Source organism: Naegleria lovaniensis (genome assembly GCF_003324165.1).
Source record: "Naegleria lovaniensis strain ATCC 30569 chromosome Unknown tig028, whole genome shotgun sequence".
Taxonomy (NCBI): Eukaryota; Heterolobosea; class Eutetramitea; order Acrasida; family Naegleriidae; genus Naegleria; species Naegleria lovaniensis.
The window spans coordinates 216,712-232,198 of NW_025407850.1; the positions used below are offsets into that span (position 1 = coordinate 216,712).

Sequence of the window (15,487 nt, forward strand, 5' to 3'; positions counted from 1 at the left end):
AAATTCCAGTCCAACAGTTTTTTGACGCGATTTACTGGTATCATTTGAAGAAGCAAAAGAACACCTTGGTGCTTCCACAGTCAAAGAGATTTATAAGAAACTCTTCCTCCATTAAATTTAACTTTTTAGGAAAGAAAAGTGAATAAAATTCAATCATGAAAGCAACACTCAAGTCATTGAAATTCCAACAGAAATGTAAAATCCATATTAATTTCAAATAGAGTGTTCCTTATTCATCAGAAACAATTGTAAAGCGTTCACTTATTTTTGGTCTTCCACAAGTGTTACATGCACTTTTTTGTGTATTGATTCAAAATTGTGTGCAACAATGAGTAAAACCAACCACACCAACATTCACAAGAAACAAAATGAGCAGTACTGCTGCACAACCACCGGTCATTCTGGTCATTGGAGGAAGTGGAAAAGTGGGCACAGAATTGGTTCAGAGCCTATTAGAACGCAAGGCCCGAATTCGAATTTTGGTTCGTCATGTTGAAAATGCAAAATCACTCTTTGGCAATCAAGTGGAATATGTAGCTGGAGATGTGACTCAAAATCTAGACACATCAGTAGTAGATACGAGTGCCTTCCAAAATGTGGAACGTTTGTTCATTCTTGTTCCCAATAATCCCAAACAAGTGGCACAAGAATTAAATCTCGTGAAAAAAGTCCTTCAACAAAGTGCTCTAACGTTGAGACAAGTCTTGAAATTGAGTGTCTTGAATGCAGATGCGAGTCGTCCTCTGGGAGATTTACAACGATTGCATGGCCAAATTGAGAATCGTTTGGAAGACTATTTAAACGAACATGCTCCTCAGGTGCATTTCACGGTATTGAGACCCAACAACTTTATGCAAAATTTATTGGCTGAAGCAAACGGAATCAAGAACGAGGGTGTGTTGTATCGTCCTCGAGCTGAACCGTTCGAATATAGAATTTCATTCATTGACACTCGAGATATTGGAGAAGCTGCAGCAACCATTTTGACAGAAAATCCTGAAAAACATTCTGGACGAAGCTACGAGTTGACTGGACCTGAAGCATTGAGTTGGGATGAAGTGGTTCAACGAATCTCTACGGTAGCCAATCATCCAGTGAAAGTCGTCTACGTCGATGATGCTGGATTTTATAATGCCTTGACCTTTTTGCCAGAGTTTTATCGATTTTATTTTGTCAAATTGATGCAAACGTATCGTGTGGAGAGACGTTCTGCAATCATTGCTGGAGATTATAAATTAATTACTGGAAAGGAATCAAGAAAGTTGGATGACTTTTTGAAAGAACATGCTTCCAACTTTTAACAGTTGCAACTTTTATATATTTAATTCATTTTCAACCAAGAAGCCTGTGTAAATAAATAATGTGTGTGAGTAGTAACTGAAAAAATTCAAAGGGTTAATCATTTACTGTGTGTGCTCCTATAAGACCATGACTTACAATGTTCACAATTGCTTAATCGAGAGCGCCAATTTCACCTGACTTAACAATTCTTCAGTGCCCTCACATGGATGATTTCCTAAAACATCTTCTTGGAGCAGATCTGCATGGTAGCTCTTGGCTAATCGGAACAAGACTGCACTATCATTTTCAAACATGAAAGCAATTCCTCTGTTTTGTTTGTTTACAACCTGTGCAAGCTTTGGTTGTTTTGCAAGTACTTGTTCTAAAAACAAATCTGATGACGCTGCTGCAAAGCAATGAAGACCTGTGTCACCATTTTCATTTTGGTAGAGCAATTGTTCAGGAGATATAAAATTCAAAATGCAAGTCTGTACCAAATAATCAGAAAATGGAAGAATGTAATAAATGAATGGAATGTGCATGGTTTTCTCAGTGGTGACTTTTTCGAGATCTTTCTTCACGAAAAGACACTTGACAGGCTCAAAAATTCCTTTAGCTAGTTCTGTATGTTCACTCAAATACTTGAGAGTATTCAATAAAATAGAGCATGAGGCTTCATAATTCACCTCTTTCAAATGTTTCAAAATTACTGCACGTATCAATTTTGCAAATTTCTCGTCATTTCCATATTGTGATCTAACATGATCCAACACGTCAACCAAATTGTCGTGAGGTAATCTAAACAAGATTTCGTCCCAATTTTCTACTTTCAAGCCGAGACGTAAAGCATCTGAAACACTCGATGTAGAAAAAGAGTTGGCAAATCTTCCATTCTGATAGGTATTTGCTAGATAAACCAGATATTCTCGAATTTGTGAGTAGTGCTTTTGTTCATATTCATAGTACGTCAAATCAACTTGCTCAATTGGGAAACATCCATCTCTGAAAAGACAATCCATAAACGGTTTCAATCGTGCAACCTCATCAAAGTATACTAAATTAAAAACTTCTGTGATGGTATTAGGTATGTCGTTGAGTGCAGATTTCAACAATCTTTCCGCTAAATGTTGAGGGTTCGCATTAGCAAGAGTTGTAAAGTAAACAATGACACGTTCTTGTGGTGCCTTGTTTCTTCCTCTCGTTGGAAGATTGCAATCACGAACCTTGGTACCATTCACATAAAACGAGGCGTTCTTTTTTTCAGGTGCTTCAATCTCGTCAATGTAATCTGCAGAGTCAGCATTTGCATTGTTAACAACAATGTGTGTAAGATTTGGAAACAGTTCAAGAATATATGTAAAATTATCTATAAAGCTGTAAACATCCTCGTTGATAATGTCCAAAGTCAATGTTTTCAAAGAAGGATAAGTAATGGATGCTTCTTTTTGGGATGTCCCAGCTTCATTATCCTCAACACCTGCTGACAAGTCACTGAGATCGGGAGAGACGTCAAAAAATGTCAAAGAAGTCAACTCAGAGCAACATTGAAGAATGACTTGCACTGTTGAAGCATCTCGAACGAAAAGAGCTAGGGATTTCAAATGTTTGTTGGTTCCAATGAATTGAACAGTTTCTTTCACTTTGGGAGTTTTCACATCTTGATGATCAAACATTTCTGCTGTGGATGATAACTCAATGGGAGCACTTCGAATGTAGAGACCTCTCATCGAATGACAACTCAATGGATGAAGGAATGCCATATTCTGGAGGTTTGACACAATTTTTTCTCTCATTTCATTCGAATTATTACCAGCCTCACTTGAAGATGATGCTGTTGCTGCAGAGGTAGTATCCTCACCATTGTTGGCAGATGAGGTTTCCACAACTGTTGCGTCATCACTACTGACATCCATTTTAGAGTCCACATTGCCATTTTGCAACACAGGTTCGTCGTCTTTCTGTGAGCTTGTTTCCTCACTCTCTGATTCTTGGTCTACAAGAGAATCAATGGTCGATACACACTGATACATGAGAGGGTCATTGTCAGAATGGTCCTTATTTGCAAAATATTGCGACTGACTCTTGATAAAAGCAAAAAAGTATTTTGCAATCTCAAAATCATCCAAATCGATCGTGGACATGTCAATGCTTTCAAAGGAAAAGAGTTTGTGCTTCATACGTACAGCGTATTCTCTGCAAATCAAACGCATCTTGTGGAATGTAATAAAACTACTGTCTCTAATCATGGCACAATCAAACGCACGTCTCTTGTTCAATTCCTTTGGATGCAAAGGATCACAAAGGTTGGACATGATATCCTCTGGAGATACTCCTGATGATGTTGAATTGTGTTTGATGTTATCAAAAGACGCTCTTAGACAATACCTAGTAGAAAATGTGGGAATAAAGTCAATAATATCATAAAGTAAATCCCGAGGCAATGAACGAAGTAACGATAACGCTATAGCATCCATTTCAAAATTATTTGATGATGGATGATTATCATTTTCTCTTCTGTTACGGTCTTGTACAATCCATTCTTGAACTTCAGTGGATATGTTACTGTAATCTGGATCTCGTCCGTTCTTGGCATCATTGAGAGCTTCTTTAATGAGATCCGAAACTTGTTTTCTCTTCTTTGCTTCAATATCTAGCACGTCCGAAGATGAACCAGAATCGGGAAACTTTCTCTTGCTCTTTCTGAACGAGAAGCCGCGCTTAATTCTTGCCATGGTTGATGTTGGGGTATTTTTTTCTTCGTTTTGCAAGAATATCATCAGTTTACAACCGTATTCTTAGCACCTTTCTTTACAAAGTTTGTTGGTTTCGTCTGACGCCCTTGTGCGTCACTTTTAATTTCGTAAAGACAATTTACAAAGTGATTTTATTTATTTGCAGTTTTTTTGGTCGGAAGAGATTTTTGATGTTCAAAAAGCTTCAAAATATTTTAATAATTAATAGGATATCATGTGATTCTTGACCTTGTGTTTTTACAATTGTAATGAATCAACTCCTGACCAACTCCTAGTTGGAACATCAAGTCGTCAAGCTTTTCAACCAATCGTTAACAGTTAAAAATTTTGCGGAGAATCATCCAAAAAAAAATTGTTCCACAACTTTCCGCACTCATGAAACTCATCCTTGTGACCATTGTGTGTCTCCTCTTACACAACATTGCCTTCATTCACGCTGCTTGTGGTCCTCCCATGTGCAATGACGATTCAGACACCTTGACTTCATCCTTGATGGCTCCAGCTCTTGCCAAATTAATCCACAATCATTCCAAAGGAAATACCACATTGAAGAATCTTCCATGTACTGCTTGTTTACCATGTTGTGATGTATTACTTCAACTTGAAAGAGTCTCAAATCAACATGGTGAAGTATTTTCTCACCTTTCTTCATTGATCGATCATGTGGATTGGACATGCTCAGCTAAGGAATGTCCAACGCATGCAACCATGAGAAGAGTCTTGTCCAAAGCGATTGAAGAAAAGACCGTTCCAGTGTTGGATGCTTTGGAACTGATGAAGTCTCAAACTCAAGAGAATGTCATTGCTTTGAGCATGAAAGAGCACTTGATTGAGTATGCTGCTCAAATTAGTCGAAATGGAATTTCAAAGAAGCAACAACCTCAAAGCATGGAACAATTCATTTCTAATGTGATGAGTTGTCCATGTACTGCTTGTCCTCAGGAATGTGCTTTTAGAAAATTAGTTGCTTTCACAAATCCAAATTAATAGAGGAATGAGAAGGGCAAGAATAAAGAGGTCATCGTTCCTAATCTTATAGACTTGTTTTATTGAAAGTCATCAAACGATGCAAATTCCACATAGTATTGATGCACATTCAATGTCGTTTCATTCATTCTGGAATTGTAACGCGTCTTGGACATGAGAATTCAACTTTCTTTTTCAACTGTGACCTAATTCTCATTAATTGTACTTGTATTTTTCTACCATACGTTTGGCAAGAAAACCGTCAGACGAACTCATGTAATAATTCTGATCTTTCAAGCATGTTGAAAGAATATCATCAAATTTGATATCTTCACAATCAAGTCCAGAATGACCTTGCTGCCCACAATTGAAACAATATTTCTTGTTTGAAAAAGACTTGTATGATTGGGAGCAATTCTGATGAAAGTTTTAAATGCACAATAATTCAAATGTTCCACGAATGATCACCATTTGGACAATATTGCAGATTGTAAACTCAATATTGAATTCACTACATTATAACATACCAAGTGTCCCTTTTCTCCGCATACAAAACAAACCACATTTTCTGGAATGTCATCTCTAGAAATGATATACTGTTTCATTGGGCACTTGGTTTGTGTATGTCCCTTCTTATTGCACCATTCACAAACGTTAGCACCTGCCTTAGTATGAGGACAACTGTCCAACTTGTGCTTTTCCAAGCAATTAGGACAATAATTGTTCGAACATCTCTCCTCATCATGTTCTCCACCACAAGTTTTACAAACAAATTCATATTCACTTTTTGAGCCGCATTGTAGTGATAAATCTAGCCTAATATTTTCATCAATATTTTCAACTTGCTCCTCTTCCGAAGATGAATTTTTGTCTGATATTTCTAAAATTGGAATTTGAATCGAGTTGTTCTTATTCAAGGATGGTGATGAAGTGCTCTTCTTACCCGATGACCCACTTCCGGTGCTACTTGTTGCTTGTGATGATGATTTATTCAATTTCTGTGTTATCTTTTGCTGTTTAATTTGTTCTTTGAGTGTTTTAAATTTCGGTTTGTTTTGAAATGTGCTCGGAGAGGTTGTTGATGATGATGAAGCTTCTCCTTGTTTCTTTTTGGCCATTTTTTCTTCAAATTTTTTAAAGAGTTTTTCTAATAAGAAAAGAAGGCTAATAATTGGAGAGAGGTTAATGCTAAGACCATGCAATGAAAGGTTAATTCTCGAGTTCATCAATGAGTGAATCGTTCTCATCGTGGCACCATCTTGACTTCATGGCGCCTTTTTGTGTTTACAAATTTTCAAAATACAAAAAAAATGTCATCACTTATGGAGTGGAATGATTTGTTTGAATCGAGCATTGGGAGCACCATTTTGAGTCGAGTGTTGAGCTATTTATCATTGGAAGAACAATGTAGACAATCGGAATTGGTTTGCAAAAGATGGAAAGATAATTCTCATGTTGAGGCCTTTGTCTTGGAAAATTCAAAGCATATCCAGACCAAGTTCGAACATATAATTTTGCCCAATTTGCTGTTGCGTCATGGAAACACATTGAAAAGCTTTCGAGTCGATTGTAGCTTTTGGGAGCAAAAGAATACAAAATTAATTACTGTTGACGTGCTCCGAAGAATTGTAAAATCATGTCCAAACATCACGGAATTGTCACTTCCCATGTGTTCTAATTTAACATCCTCCACAGAAACAAGCCCGCTTCAAAGTTTGGCAAGTCTTGAAAATCTTGAAAAATTGAATTTGAGTGGATGTAACTTGACAGACGAACATTTGAAGGCCTTGTCAAAACTTTCCAAAATTAAGGAACTCAATCTGAGTATTAACCGTTATGTAAGCGATTTGGGAATCAAATACTTGTTCCAACAGTCAACAAGCACCATTGGTGGTTGCTTACAGGCTCTAGATCTCAGCTTTACTTCCATTGGAGACGACTCTGTTCTCTGCATTCGAACACTATCCACACTAAAACAATTGCATTTGATGCACACCTCCGTCACCCACAAAGGTCTGCAAAATTTATGTGCCTTTGAACATGGTCCAAAACTTGAAAAGTTAAATTTGCTTAATTGCATGCATGTCACAGAATTGCCATTCCTCAACAGTGCCAGACTGAGCAATTTGAAGGCATTCATGTATTCTCTCCCGAGCACGGCTACCATTGAAAACCACCTTTCTCATTTGACAAACCTTACAATGTTAACCGAGCTCGTCCTTGTCAACATGAATGTTCTGACAAGTTGTATGATGAAAATAATTTCTCAAATCACGACCTTAGACACGCTGAGCATTCGATGTAACCAAATAGAAGACTCCAGATGTGATTCATCGGTAGATAACTCGGTGATGAAAATGTTGGAGAAGTTGTCCCACTTGAAAAAAGTGGATCTTCAAGTTGTAGAAATGGACCCAATATCTGAGGGCGTTATTGAAGCTTTAAAATTTCTGCCTAATCTCGAATTTCTCTCCGTTCAGAGCCTTCAAAAAGCGAAAGCTTCTAAATTACTGAACGAGTTGTTCAACAAGTATTCGGATTCAACAGTCGGTGAAAAATTGAAATTTGTTTCAATTGACGTACCTGGATACAATGTTGACTCGAGCGGTTTCAAGTTTTTTGCCAATAATTGTAAACAATTAGAGTCAATCTGTGTACCTCTGAGCGACAATATACCGTTCGCCAAATATTCTCTTTCCAACTTGAAACATTTCACGTTAGCACAATCCTCAATGTCACGTCCATTCTCAGATGAATCCATGTGCGAGTTGTTGGCACATACCGGTCACTCCCTTCAGAAACTATCTATTCGAGCAGGTTCTGGAATGTCACAAGTTCTTGAGAATATTGTCAAGTACTGTCCCAATTTGACCGATTTAGAGGTAGACCTTAATGTATTGTCCAGTGATGATGCAGTTTCATGCAGTATTGACTCGTCCCTACAAGCACTCAGTAAGTTGCATTATTTGCAACGGTTGTCTCTTTCAGGAAATGAAAATTTGTGGAGCATTAACAAGTCCATTGTTCCTCTCGCAAGAAGCATGACTAATTTGACTGAATTATGTTTACCCTCTTCGAAAATTGCAACTTGTTCCTCAATGCTCTTTGAAAAATTGTTTCCTCACACCACTATCCAAGAAATCTAACAAGTATGCAAGATATAAGTTCAATCCCAAAATGTTAAATAAATAGAATTTTAATGTAAATATTGCAAGAGCTTACAATTATAGATCTATTCAATGCATGTACTTTCCTTCCATCGTTTCAGGAATAGAACATTCAATTTCGCTGAATTCAAATTATATTTCTTCATCACATTCACTCGAACCTTATCAAACACAAATTGATTGGTAATGTCAAAGAATGACTTGTCATAAGACTCTGGATCCACCACAAATACCCTTCTCTCGTCATAGACATGAGAATTGTTATAGACGATTTCTTGGAACCATGGAGATTTGTCAGCATGAAGGCAGCTATATACTGGTTCAGAGCTCGTCTTAAACTGGAAGTCACACAAGAAATGTTCTCCATCATGGTGCTCATATCCAAACACAACCAATAGAATATAATCCTTGAACATGGATCTTGCTGCAAAACATAGTTGCCACATGGATCCATCTTGTTTTAACTTGGTTGCTTCTTCGAGTTGGGGAATTTCTGAGAAATGTAAACCAGACATCATGTTTGTGATAAATTCCTTTGCTTTTAGAATTGTTGATTTTTCCTTGCCAGTTCCCTCAACTTTTGGAATGACCATCTTCAAATGGAACGACGACTCAAAATTCTCCCAAAGCGTCAAGAAATCTTGATGAAGTAAATTAATTGGTCTTGAAAGAACATGGGACATTTTGATCTTGAAAGGAGTGCATCTGATCGTCACAAGTCCTTCTTGTTTGTTTCCTTCATCGAGCAAGTCAATTCCTCCTGAAGACTTTAAATGTGTACATTTTACAATAATATTGAAACAATAATGACCAAATTCTGTCATTGTGAACTCCAAATCGAATTCATAAGATTGATTAACAGCCAAATCACCAACATTGTTTGTTGCTTGTTGGGTCTTTTCAAATAGGGTGAGTGGGCCTTCCAGGCCAACCTCCACAGATGTTTGGAAAATATCACATGGAGATGTATTATGTATCTTGACATGAAGGAAAGCAGTATAGGATTCAGGAATGACCGAATATGAGGCTGTGACACAAATAGGGTCACTTGGTTGAGAGATTACGAGAGAGTGGAATTTTGCTTCAGTATTAGTTTGACGAATCTTAGTATTCGTAGATGTTGCAGTCATTAGCTGTTTGCCCTTCTTCAATTGGTATAAATCTTGTTCGTGCAAATTTGCTGTGATAGTATTGAGTTGTTGAATACCTTCAATGTATGCAGTTAACAATTTCTCATCATCCTCAGAAAAATAGGACTTGAATATTGGATGGTCCTTGTTGAACACTTTACCATAGATGAGCTCAATGTCAGAAGCAGAGGCTGTCTCTTTGGTAATGTTATATTTCATGGCATAGTCCACTCGGAGGAGAGTCTTTCTGAGTAAGTCTGAAATGTCATCTCTAGTGTCTTGTTGCTTTTCCAACAAGGCTCGCAAGTATTCATAGGTGTCTCTGAGCTTTGGTGTGAATCTGAGACATACACTCAAAAGACAGTAAAGCAATGTTTCAATTTTTTCCTTGCTAGAGGCCCCTCCCGAACTTTTCAATGTAGAGGAAATCATGAATCTGGTATGGTCAAATACCAAATCGCCACTTTCTCTGCCGGCAGCTTGTTTTTGTAATTCAACAAAATTGCTCAAAATACACATGGAAATTACCTCTGCAAACTCTGTTTTCATCTTCAAAATAATATCCAAGCATTTGTTGAGTATTTTTTGAATTTTCTTTCTCTGATCTTCATTGGTGTTGAATGACATGTAGGATTCTCCACATAAATCTGTCAATATTAATGAAAATTCAGAAATTGCCGCAGTCAAACCTGATGAAAATTTCCAAGTAAATGAACTCATTCCAAATTCTGAAATGCCAATTCCAACATCTAGCCAGGCGTGAATGAGAGAATAATCAATAGCAGCTTCAGAGCTCTTTGGCTCTGAATTATTGCTTGGTGTGTATGGTTTTTGTGAGAGATATTCTCTGCAAATACAGAACAACAGCTCGTTTCTAATGAGCTCTTCGAATGAGGAGTCCGGAACAGTAATTAGCTTGGCAATGAATCCCTCCTTTAGAAATAGATCAATCTCTACTGGCTCATTCAGTTGATCAGTTAATTTTAAAAAGTGTTGTTTTGTTCGTGTGTTAATGCTACACTGAATTAGTGTTCTGACAATACTCGAAAGAATGTACATTCTGTTCACTGCATCTCCAACTTTCATAATATGTTCAACTAATCTCACTGACACAGTATATTTGTCTCTCACTGTGTTAAGCACTGAGCAAATGTCTTTCATTAAATCATCGTAGAAGAATGATGACTCTTCTCTATACAACAATCCTAAATAGGCAGTTATGGCGTCATCGATTAAATTATTTGTGCAAGCAGTGAGATCGCTTGGCATGGAGCTATCTATGGCTGTCAATAAGATACAATGAGCAGTTTCAAGAACAGTAGCACACTCCACGCTTTGAAGCATGGGTCTTAATACGTTCGTTGTGCTAATGAGAACTGCAAAGTGTTAAAATGTTAAAAATTTTCATGTCGTACAAGTTCATAGAAAACATTTAGATTCACTCTGTAATCAGTTCAACCTACCACTTTCAAATGTTAAAGCATTGTTATCTCTCTGTGCTTGATGAGATAGCTCGTCTTGTAAATAGAGTGAAATATAGGTTAAAGGTCTTAAAGCAGGATATCTTCGTCTAACATCCATACATTTCAGTCTGGATAGCAATGTGTGATAGTAGGGTTTCATTGCAGAAATCCATTGCATGCTTTCTTTTGTGACAGAAATTGGTAAAGTCTCACTATGAAGGTGACGTGCACAATCACCACAAATAAACTCTCTCAACTATAGCAAAACATGATTTTATCATGGAAAATTAAACAATAGAAGTAAATAGATCATCATGATTAAAATGATTCATACATTCACATGAACGTTATTACCCAATCGTTAATTCATGTGATTTTTAACACACATAAATTACGTACAATTTCAAAACCAACAAATGCAATTTCTTGATTGTCATCCTTTATGGAACGAACAACCCAGTCTGCAAAATATTTAGCTGTTGAAGATTCGCTAGTATTTTGTTGGAATGCTGTGGATCGGAGAGTTTCTGACTGCCTCAGTGATATGGCTAAACATTTGATGAAGTGAAGAGCAGCGATTCTGACAAGATCATATCCGTACTTGAAAAGACATTCCTAGAGATGGTATATTCATCACGATAATAACCATAATAATAATGATAGTGATATGGTCGACATTGTTCATTATATCCAGTAATCATTTAAATTTCAATGTTTGTCATCATCCGTCAATTAATAATTAAATTTTGATATATATATCACCCCAAACACGGAGCACAATAAATCATCATCATTTCTTCAACAACACCAAAAAGTAACAACTACATACTTCAACTTGTCTACGATTTTTAACAAAAAACTCTTGAAGTTGTGTTCCAATACCACATAGGCCAACAACAGTTCTAAAAGCCCAAACACATAAATCCGGATTTGCTGAAGAATTCGTCATATCATCCACAATCACCTTCATGACAAAATTCCAATCGTGCCTACTCGTAATAGCACAGCCTTTGATCAATTGATAACACAATTTCTTGACCAACGGATCCGATGATTTGACCAATACAGCATTAATCACTGTAGAAACATAATTCTGAATATCCTTTCCAGCCGTATACAATCTATGAAGAATCAACAAGGCATTGGTTTGTTTGGTTGGATCCGATGAACTCAACTCGGCAGCAATGCTGATATTCTCCAATTCCATTTTTTTCAAAGCGATGATGATCATGATACTGGACAAGATAATCCCTAAAACGACAGGACTGAATTCGATCACGATGTACTGAACCTTTGGCAATAATCCAGAGTGTTCATCATAAATTTCATTAAATGTTGAGCATAAATATCGTTTATTATTGAGGAGTTGTTATTATTTTGAAAAGATTAGATTCTTCATCAAATCTTTCAAAACTCTCTCGTCATGATGATGATTTTCTTTGACACTAAACCACTTATTGATTCAATTCTTCACCTTCATCCAACATGGAATCTTCATCCACACTATCCTTATTCAATTCTTGATAATCCTTTTCCAAAGCAGCCAAATCTTCACGTGCTTCATTGAATTCACCTTCTTCCATTCCTTCGGAAACAAAGTGATGCACATACGCTCTCTTTGCAAACAACAAATCAAACTTGTCATTCATACGAGCAAAGACTTGAGAGATGGCAGTGTTGTTAGAAACCATGGCACATGAACGATCGACTTGAGCCAAGCATGAATCTTCCAAAGCTGTTGGTTTTTGTGAATTGACACCAATCTTGAAGGCACATGGACTCCAATCGACAAATTGAATTCCAGCCTTATTTCTTACATTCTTGACAGCATCAGTGACTTCCTTATTGACTACATCTCCACGATACATCAAGCAACTGGCAATATATTTACCACTTCGAGGATCACATTTGGCCATCATGTTGTCCACTTCAAAGACACTTGAAGTCAATTCTCCAACAGTATTTTCATAGTAATGATGTTCTTGACGAGAAATCATTGGAGCCAATGAAGACAACATGAAGTGAATTCTTGGATATGGAACCAAATTGGTATGATACTCATTCATGTCAACATTGAGAGATCCAGAGAAACGTAAAGAACAACTCAAGGCTGAGACAGTTTGAGAAATGACATGATTCAAATTTCGATAGTTGGCTCTCTCAATCTTTAAACGTTGTTTGCAAATATCATAAATTGCTTGATTGTCCAAAACGACAGAAATGTCATTATTCTCTAACAATGAATGAGTTGAGAGAACAGAATTGTAAGGTTCAACCACAGAAGTGGATAATTGAGGTGAAGGATAAATGGTGTAAGAGAGTTTGGTCTTTTTAGGAAATTCAACACTCAATCTCTCAACGAGCAAGGAAGCAAAACCAGAACCAGTACCACCTCCAACAGAGTGGAAAATTTGAAAACCTTGCAAAGAGGTACAGCTGTCAGCAATCTTTCTCAATCGATCAATGGTAACATCCAACATGTCTTTACCAACAGTGTAGTGACCTCTAGCAAAGTTGTTAGAACAATCTTCCTTTCCAGAAACGAGTTGAGCAGGATTGTACAATTGTTTGAAGGAAGAATTGCGAACAGAGTCAATCACTGATGGTTCCAAATCGACCATCAAACTTCTTGGAACGAGTTTTCCACTGGAGGCTTCGTTGAAGAGAACAGAGCAGTCGTGGTTACTCAAGGATGAATTGGCAACACGAGTGCCATCGTGATTGATTCCGTGTTCGGCACACATGAGGGACCAGACTTGTTCACCGACTTGGATACCGGCTTGACCAATGTGCAAGGAGATGATTTCTCTCATTTTGTGAATTTGGATTGTTTGAATTGTTGTTGATGAAACGGGGATTTACAAGCTTCTTATAATGAGAAGTGTAATTATTTTTTTTGTTGGTTGTGTGAATTGACAAGTGGCAGCTTTCAAATATTTGTGGATTCGTGTGGTGTAACGGAAAGAAAAGGCGCCATTCATGGTTGACCACTTTGAGCGGCAACCAATCGCTTTACAAAACTAAGTTCAGCCTTGCTGAAAGAATCACAAGAAAGTAACAGTCAACAATTTGAATTTCATATTCTTCAAGAATAACCACAATTGTCTTAGATTTGAAAGCTCTTTAGATCATGTTCAATCATGAAGTTAGTTTTATTGCCAAGAGTATATAAAAATACAAATGTGATCTTGTCAGTCATTTTGACACATTGGAAATCCTTGTCACACACACCAATCCTTTAATATTTCCACATTTCCAATTTCAATTAGATTAATTTCCAGTCACTACACTCGTATTCGCTCCATGTTGAGATTTCATTTCAATTTCATTCTTTTGTCCTTCATGATGATTTCCATCCTCATTATTACCTTGACCTCCAGCAGCTTCTTCCTCTTCTTCTTCATCGGTCAATAATCGAGCTCGGATGAATAACAACACTCTCGGAAGGGCCAATAAACAAGCAAGAGCCATTCCAGCGAAAACAATGCCTCCGGCAATACTTGCAGCTACGATGGAAGCTGTAGGAAAAGGACGTCGATGAGGAGGAAGGATGTCGACACATTGGACCGAATGTGTGAAAAGGGTGAATAAGAAGAGGCAAAGGAAGAGAGACCAGTTGATGAATGGGTTGTTATGCATTTTTTTGTGAACTGAGTCTGAGGGTTTTTGCAGGTGACATTTGAGATCGTTCACATGTTTCGATTTACAGTTTTCGATTAATCAATTTTTGACCGATTTACGAAATTTTAGGCGTGGAGACGAACTGTTGCTAGCAACCAGCATAATTTGACCTTGTCAAACAAGTACCTTTGTCAGTGATGAACTTCAGAACATGATTCTTTCTATTTCGAAATGAATTGAAATTTAAAAAAAAATGTTTAGCTCTCGTTCTGTGAGCTCGACGCTCTCAAAAAGTAATCAAGAATTGGAGAAACGAAAAAAGAATGCAATCTTTCTTGGAGACGTAGATGCACGATCTAATATCAAGCAAATTAGTTTAATTAAAACACTCGGAGAGGAATTTGATGGTGAGTAGAGGAGCGGAAGAGATATTTAAAAATTAATCGTTTCAATATTGATGATTATTTTTCATTATTAATTTTTGATCATGAAAAATAGTTTATTATTCTTCCAGAAAATTCAATCATAATAAGGAACACATGCATGAAATCAAAGAGCCACGACAAAAACACAAGAGTAACAAGTACAGTACAACTGTTTCTGATTTTTTAAACCCAAATATAGACAGTATTGAAACGTTAAAGGCATACTCTATATGTTGTGAAATATTGAGCTCGGAAATTCTTTCAAAAGTTTGTTTCACTTTTAATTGGAATATTTTGGACGAATAGGCGGTCGTCATGATTATGATATTGCGAATAATAATTATTTAATATATTTCTTTTTGAATTTAAACATCGAAGGACGCGGAATCTACATCAGATATTTTGGGAGGATCAGATTTGGAATTTTATTACTTTGTCAAATTAAAAGCCACCAGTGAAGGCAAAATGGTCATTCTGTTCGGAGAAAAGTTCAACGTGGAAATGAATGTTTGTCAAGCTGACGACAATGCTGAACAGGAACATGCTTCGTCCTCATTGTCACACCATTAATTAATAGAAACAACTGGCTGTTTTATAAATACTAAATTTTAACATCATAAATACATGATCTTTACGATGCCTTGTCTGACCTCGAGTTCATTAAAATCAAAATGAATCACC

The 15,487-nt window shown here is 36.9% G+C and overlaps 9 protein-coding genes across 9 annotated transcripts; 4 read left to right on the forward strand and 5 right to left on the reverse strand.

Moving 5' to 3' along the window:
- Positions 1 to 368: 368 nt before the first annotated feature.
- C9374_006624 (uncharacterized protein) lies at positions 369 to 1,301 on the forward strand (the record flags this gene model as incomplete). The annotated part of the gene is made up of 1 exon (XM_044696505.1): positions 369 to 1,301. One exon carries the CDS (start codon positions 369 to 371, stop codon positions 1,299 to 1,301), a length of 933 nt encoding a protein of 310 aa, XP_044546769.1.
- Positions 1,302 to 1,442: 141 nt separating this feature from the next.
- On the reverse strand, positions 1,443 to 4,013 carry C9374_006625 (uncharacterized protein; the record flags this gene model as incomplete). Its single annotated transcript, XM_044696506.1, has 1 exon — positions 1,443 to 4,013. The coding sequence occupies one exon, from the start codon at positions 4,011 to 4,013 to the stop codon at positions 1,443 to 1,445; it is 2,571 nt and encodes an 856-aa protein (XP_044546770.1).
- Positions 4,014 to 4,409: 396 nt separating this feature from the next.
- Positions 4,410 to 5,021, forward strand: C9374_006626 (uncharacterized protein; the record flags this gene model as incomplete). The annotated part of the gene is made up of 1 exon (XM_044696507.1): positions 4,410 to 5,021. One exon carries the CDS (start codon positions 4,410 to 4,412, stop codon positions 5,019 to 5,021), a length of 612 nt encoding a protein of 203 aa, XP_044546771.1.
- A 195-nt stretch (positions 5,022 to 5,216) lies between these two features.
- Positions 5,217 to 6,118, reverse strand: C9374_006627 (uncharacterized protein; the record flags this gene model as incomplete). Its single annotated transcript, XM_044696508.1, has 2 exons — positions 5,217 to 5,417; positions 5,528 to 6,118. 2 exons carry the CDS (start codon positions 6,116 to 6,118, stop codon positions 5,217 to 5,219), a joined length of 792 nt encoding a protein of 263 aa, XP_044546772.1.
- Positions 6,119 to 6,310: 192 nt separating this feature from the next.
- On the forward strand, positions 6,311 to 8,146 carry C9374_006628 (uncharacterized protein; the record flags this gene model as incomplete). Its single annotated transcript, XM_044696509.1, has 1 exon — positions 6,311 to 8,146. One exon carries the CDS (start codon positions 6,311 to 6,313, stop codon positions 8,144 to 8,146), a length of 1,836 nt encoding a protein of 611 aa, XP_044546773.1.
- An 86-nt stretch (positions 8,147 to 8,232) lies between these two features.
- Positions 8,233 to 11,967, reverse strand: C9374_006629 (uncharacterized protein; the record flags this gene model as incomplete). Its single annotated transcript, XM_044696510.1, has 4 exons — positions 8,233 to 10,673; positions 10,761 to 11,016; positions 11,160 to 11,375; positions 11,590 to 11,967. 4 exons carry the CDS (start codon positions 11,965 to 11,967, stop codon positions 8,233 to 8,235), a joined length of 3,291 nt encoding a protein of 1,096 aa, XP_044546774.1.
- A 247-nt stretch (positions 11,968 to 12,214) lies between these two features.
- Positions 12,215 to 13,573, reverse strand: C9374_006630 (uncharacterized protein; the record flags this gene model as incomplete). Its single annotated transcript, XM_044696512.1, has 1 exon — positions 12,215 to 13,573. The coding sequence occupies one exon, from the start codon at positions 13,571 to 13,573 to the stop codon at positions 12,215 to 12,217; it is 1,359 nt and encodes a 452-aa protein (XP_044546775.1).
- Positions 13,574 to 14,030: 457 nt separating this feature from the next.
- C9374_006631 (uncharacterized protein) lies at positions 14,031 to 14,399 on the reverse strand (the record flags this gene model as incomplete). The annotated part of the gene is made up of 1 exon (XM_044696513.1): positions 14,031 to 14,399. The coding sequence occupies one exon, from the start codon at positions 14,397 to 14,399 to the stop codon at positions 14,031 to 14,033; it is 369 nt and encodes a 122-aa protein (XP_044546776.1).
- Positions 14,400 to 14,634: 235 nt separating this feature from the next.
- C9374_006632 (uncharacterized protein) lies at positions 14,635 to 15,376 on the forward strand (the record flags this gene model as incomplete). Its single annotated transcript, XM_044696514.1, has 3 exons — positions 14,635 to 14,788; positions 14,880 to 15,073; positions 15,185 to 15,376. The coding sequence occupies 3 exons, from the start codon at positions 14,635 to 14,637 to the stop codon at positions 15,374 to 15,376; spliced, it is 540 nt and encodes a 179-aa protein (XP_044546777.1).
- Positions 15,377 to 15,487: the final 111 nt, after the last annotated feature.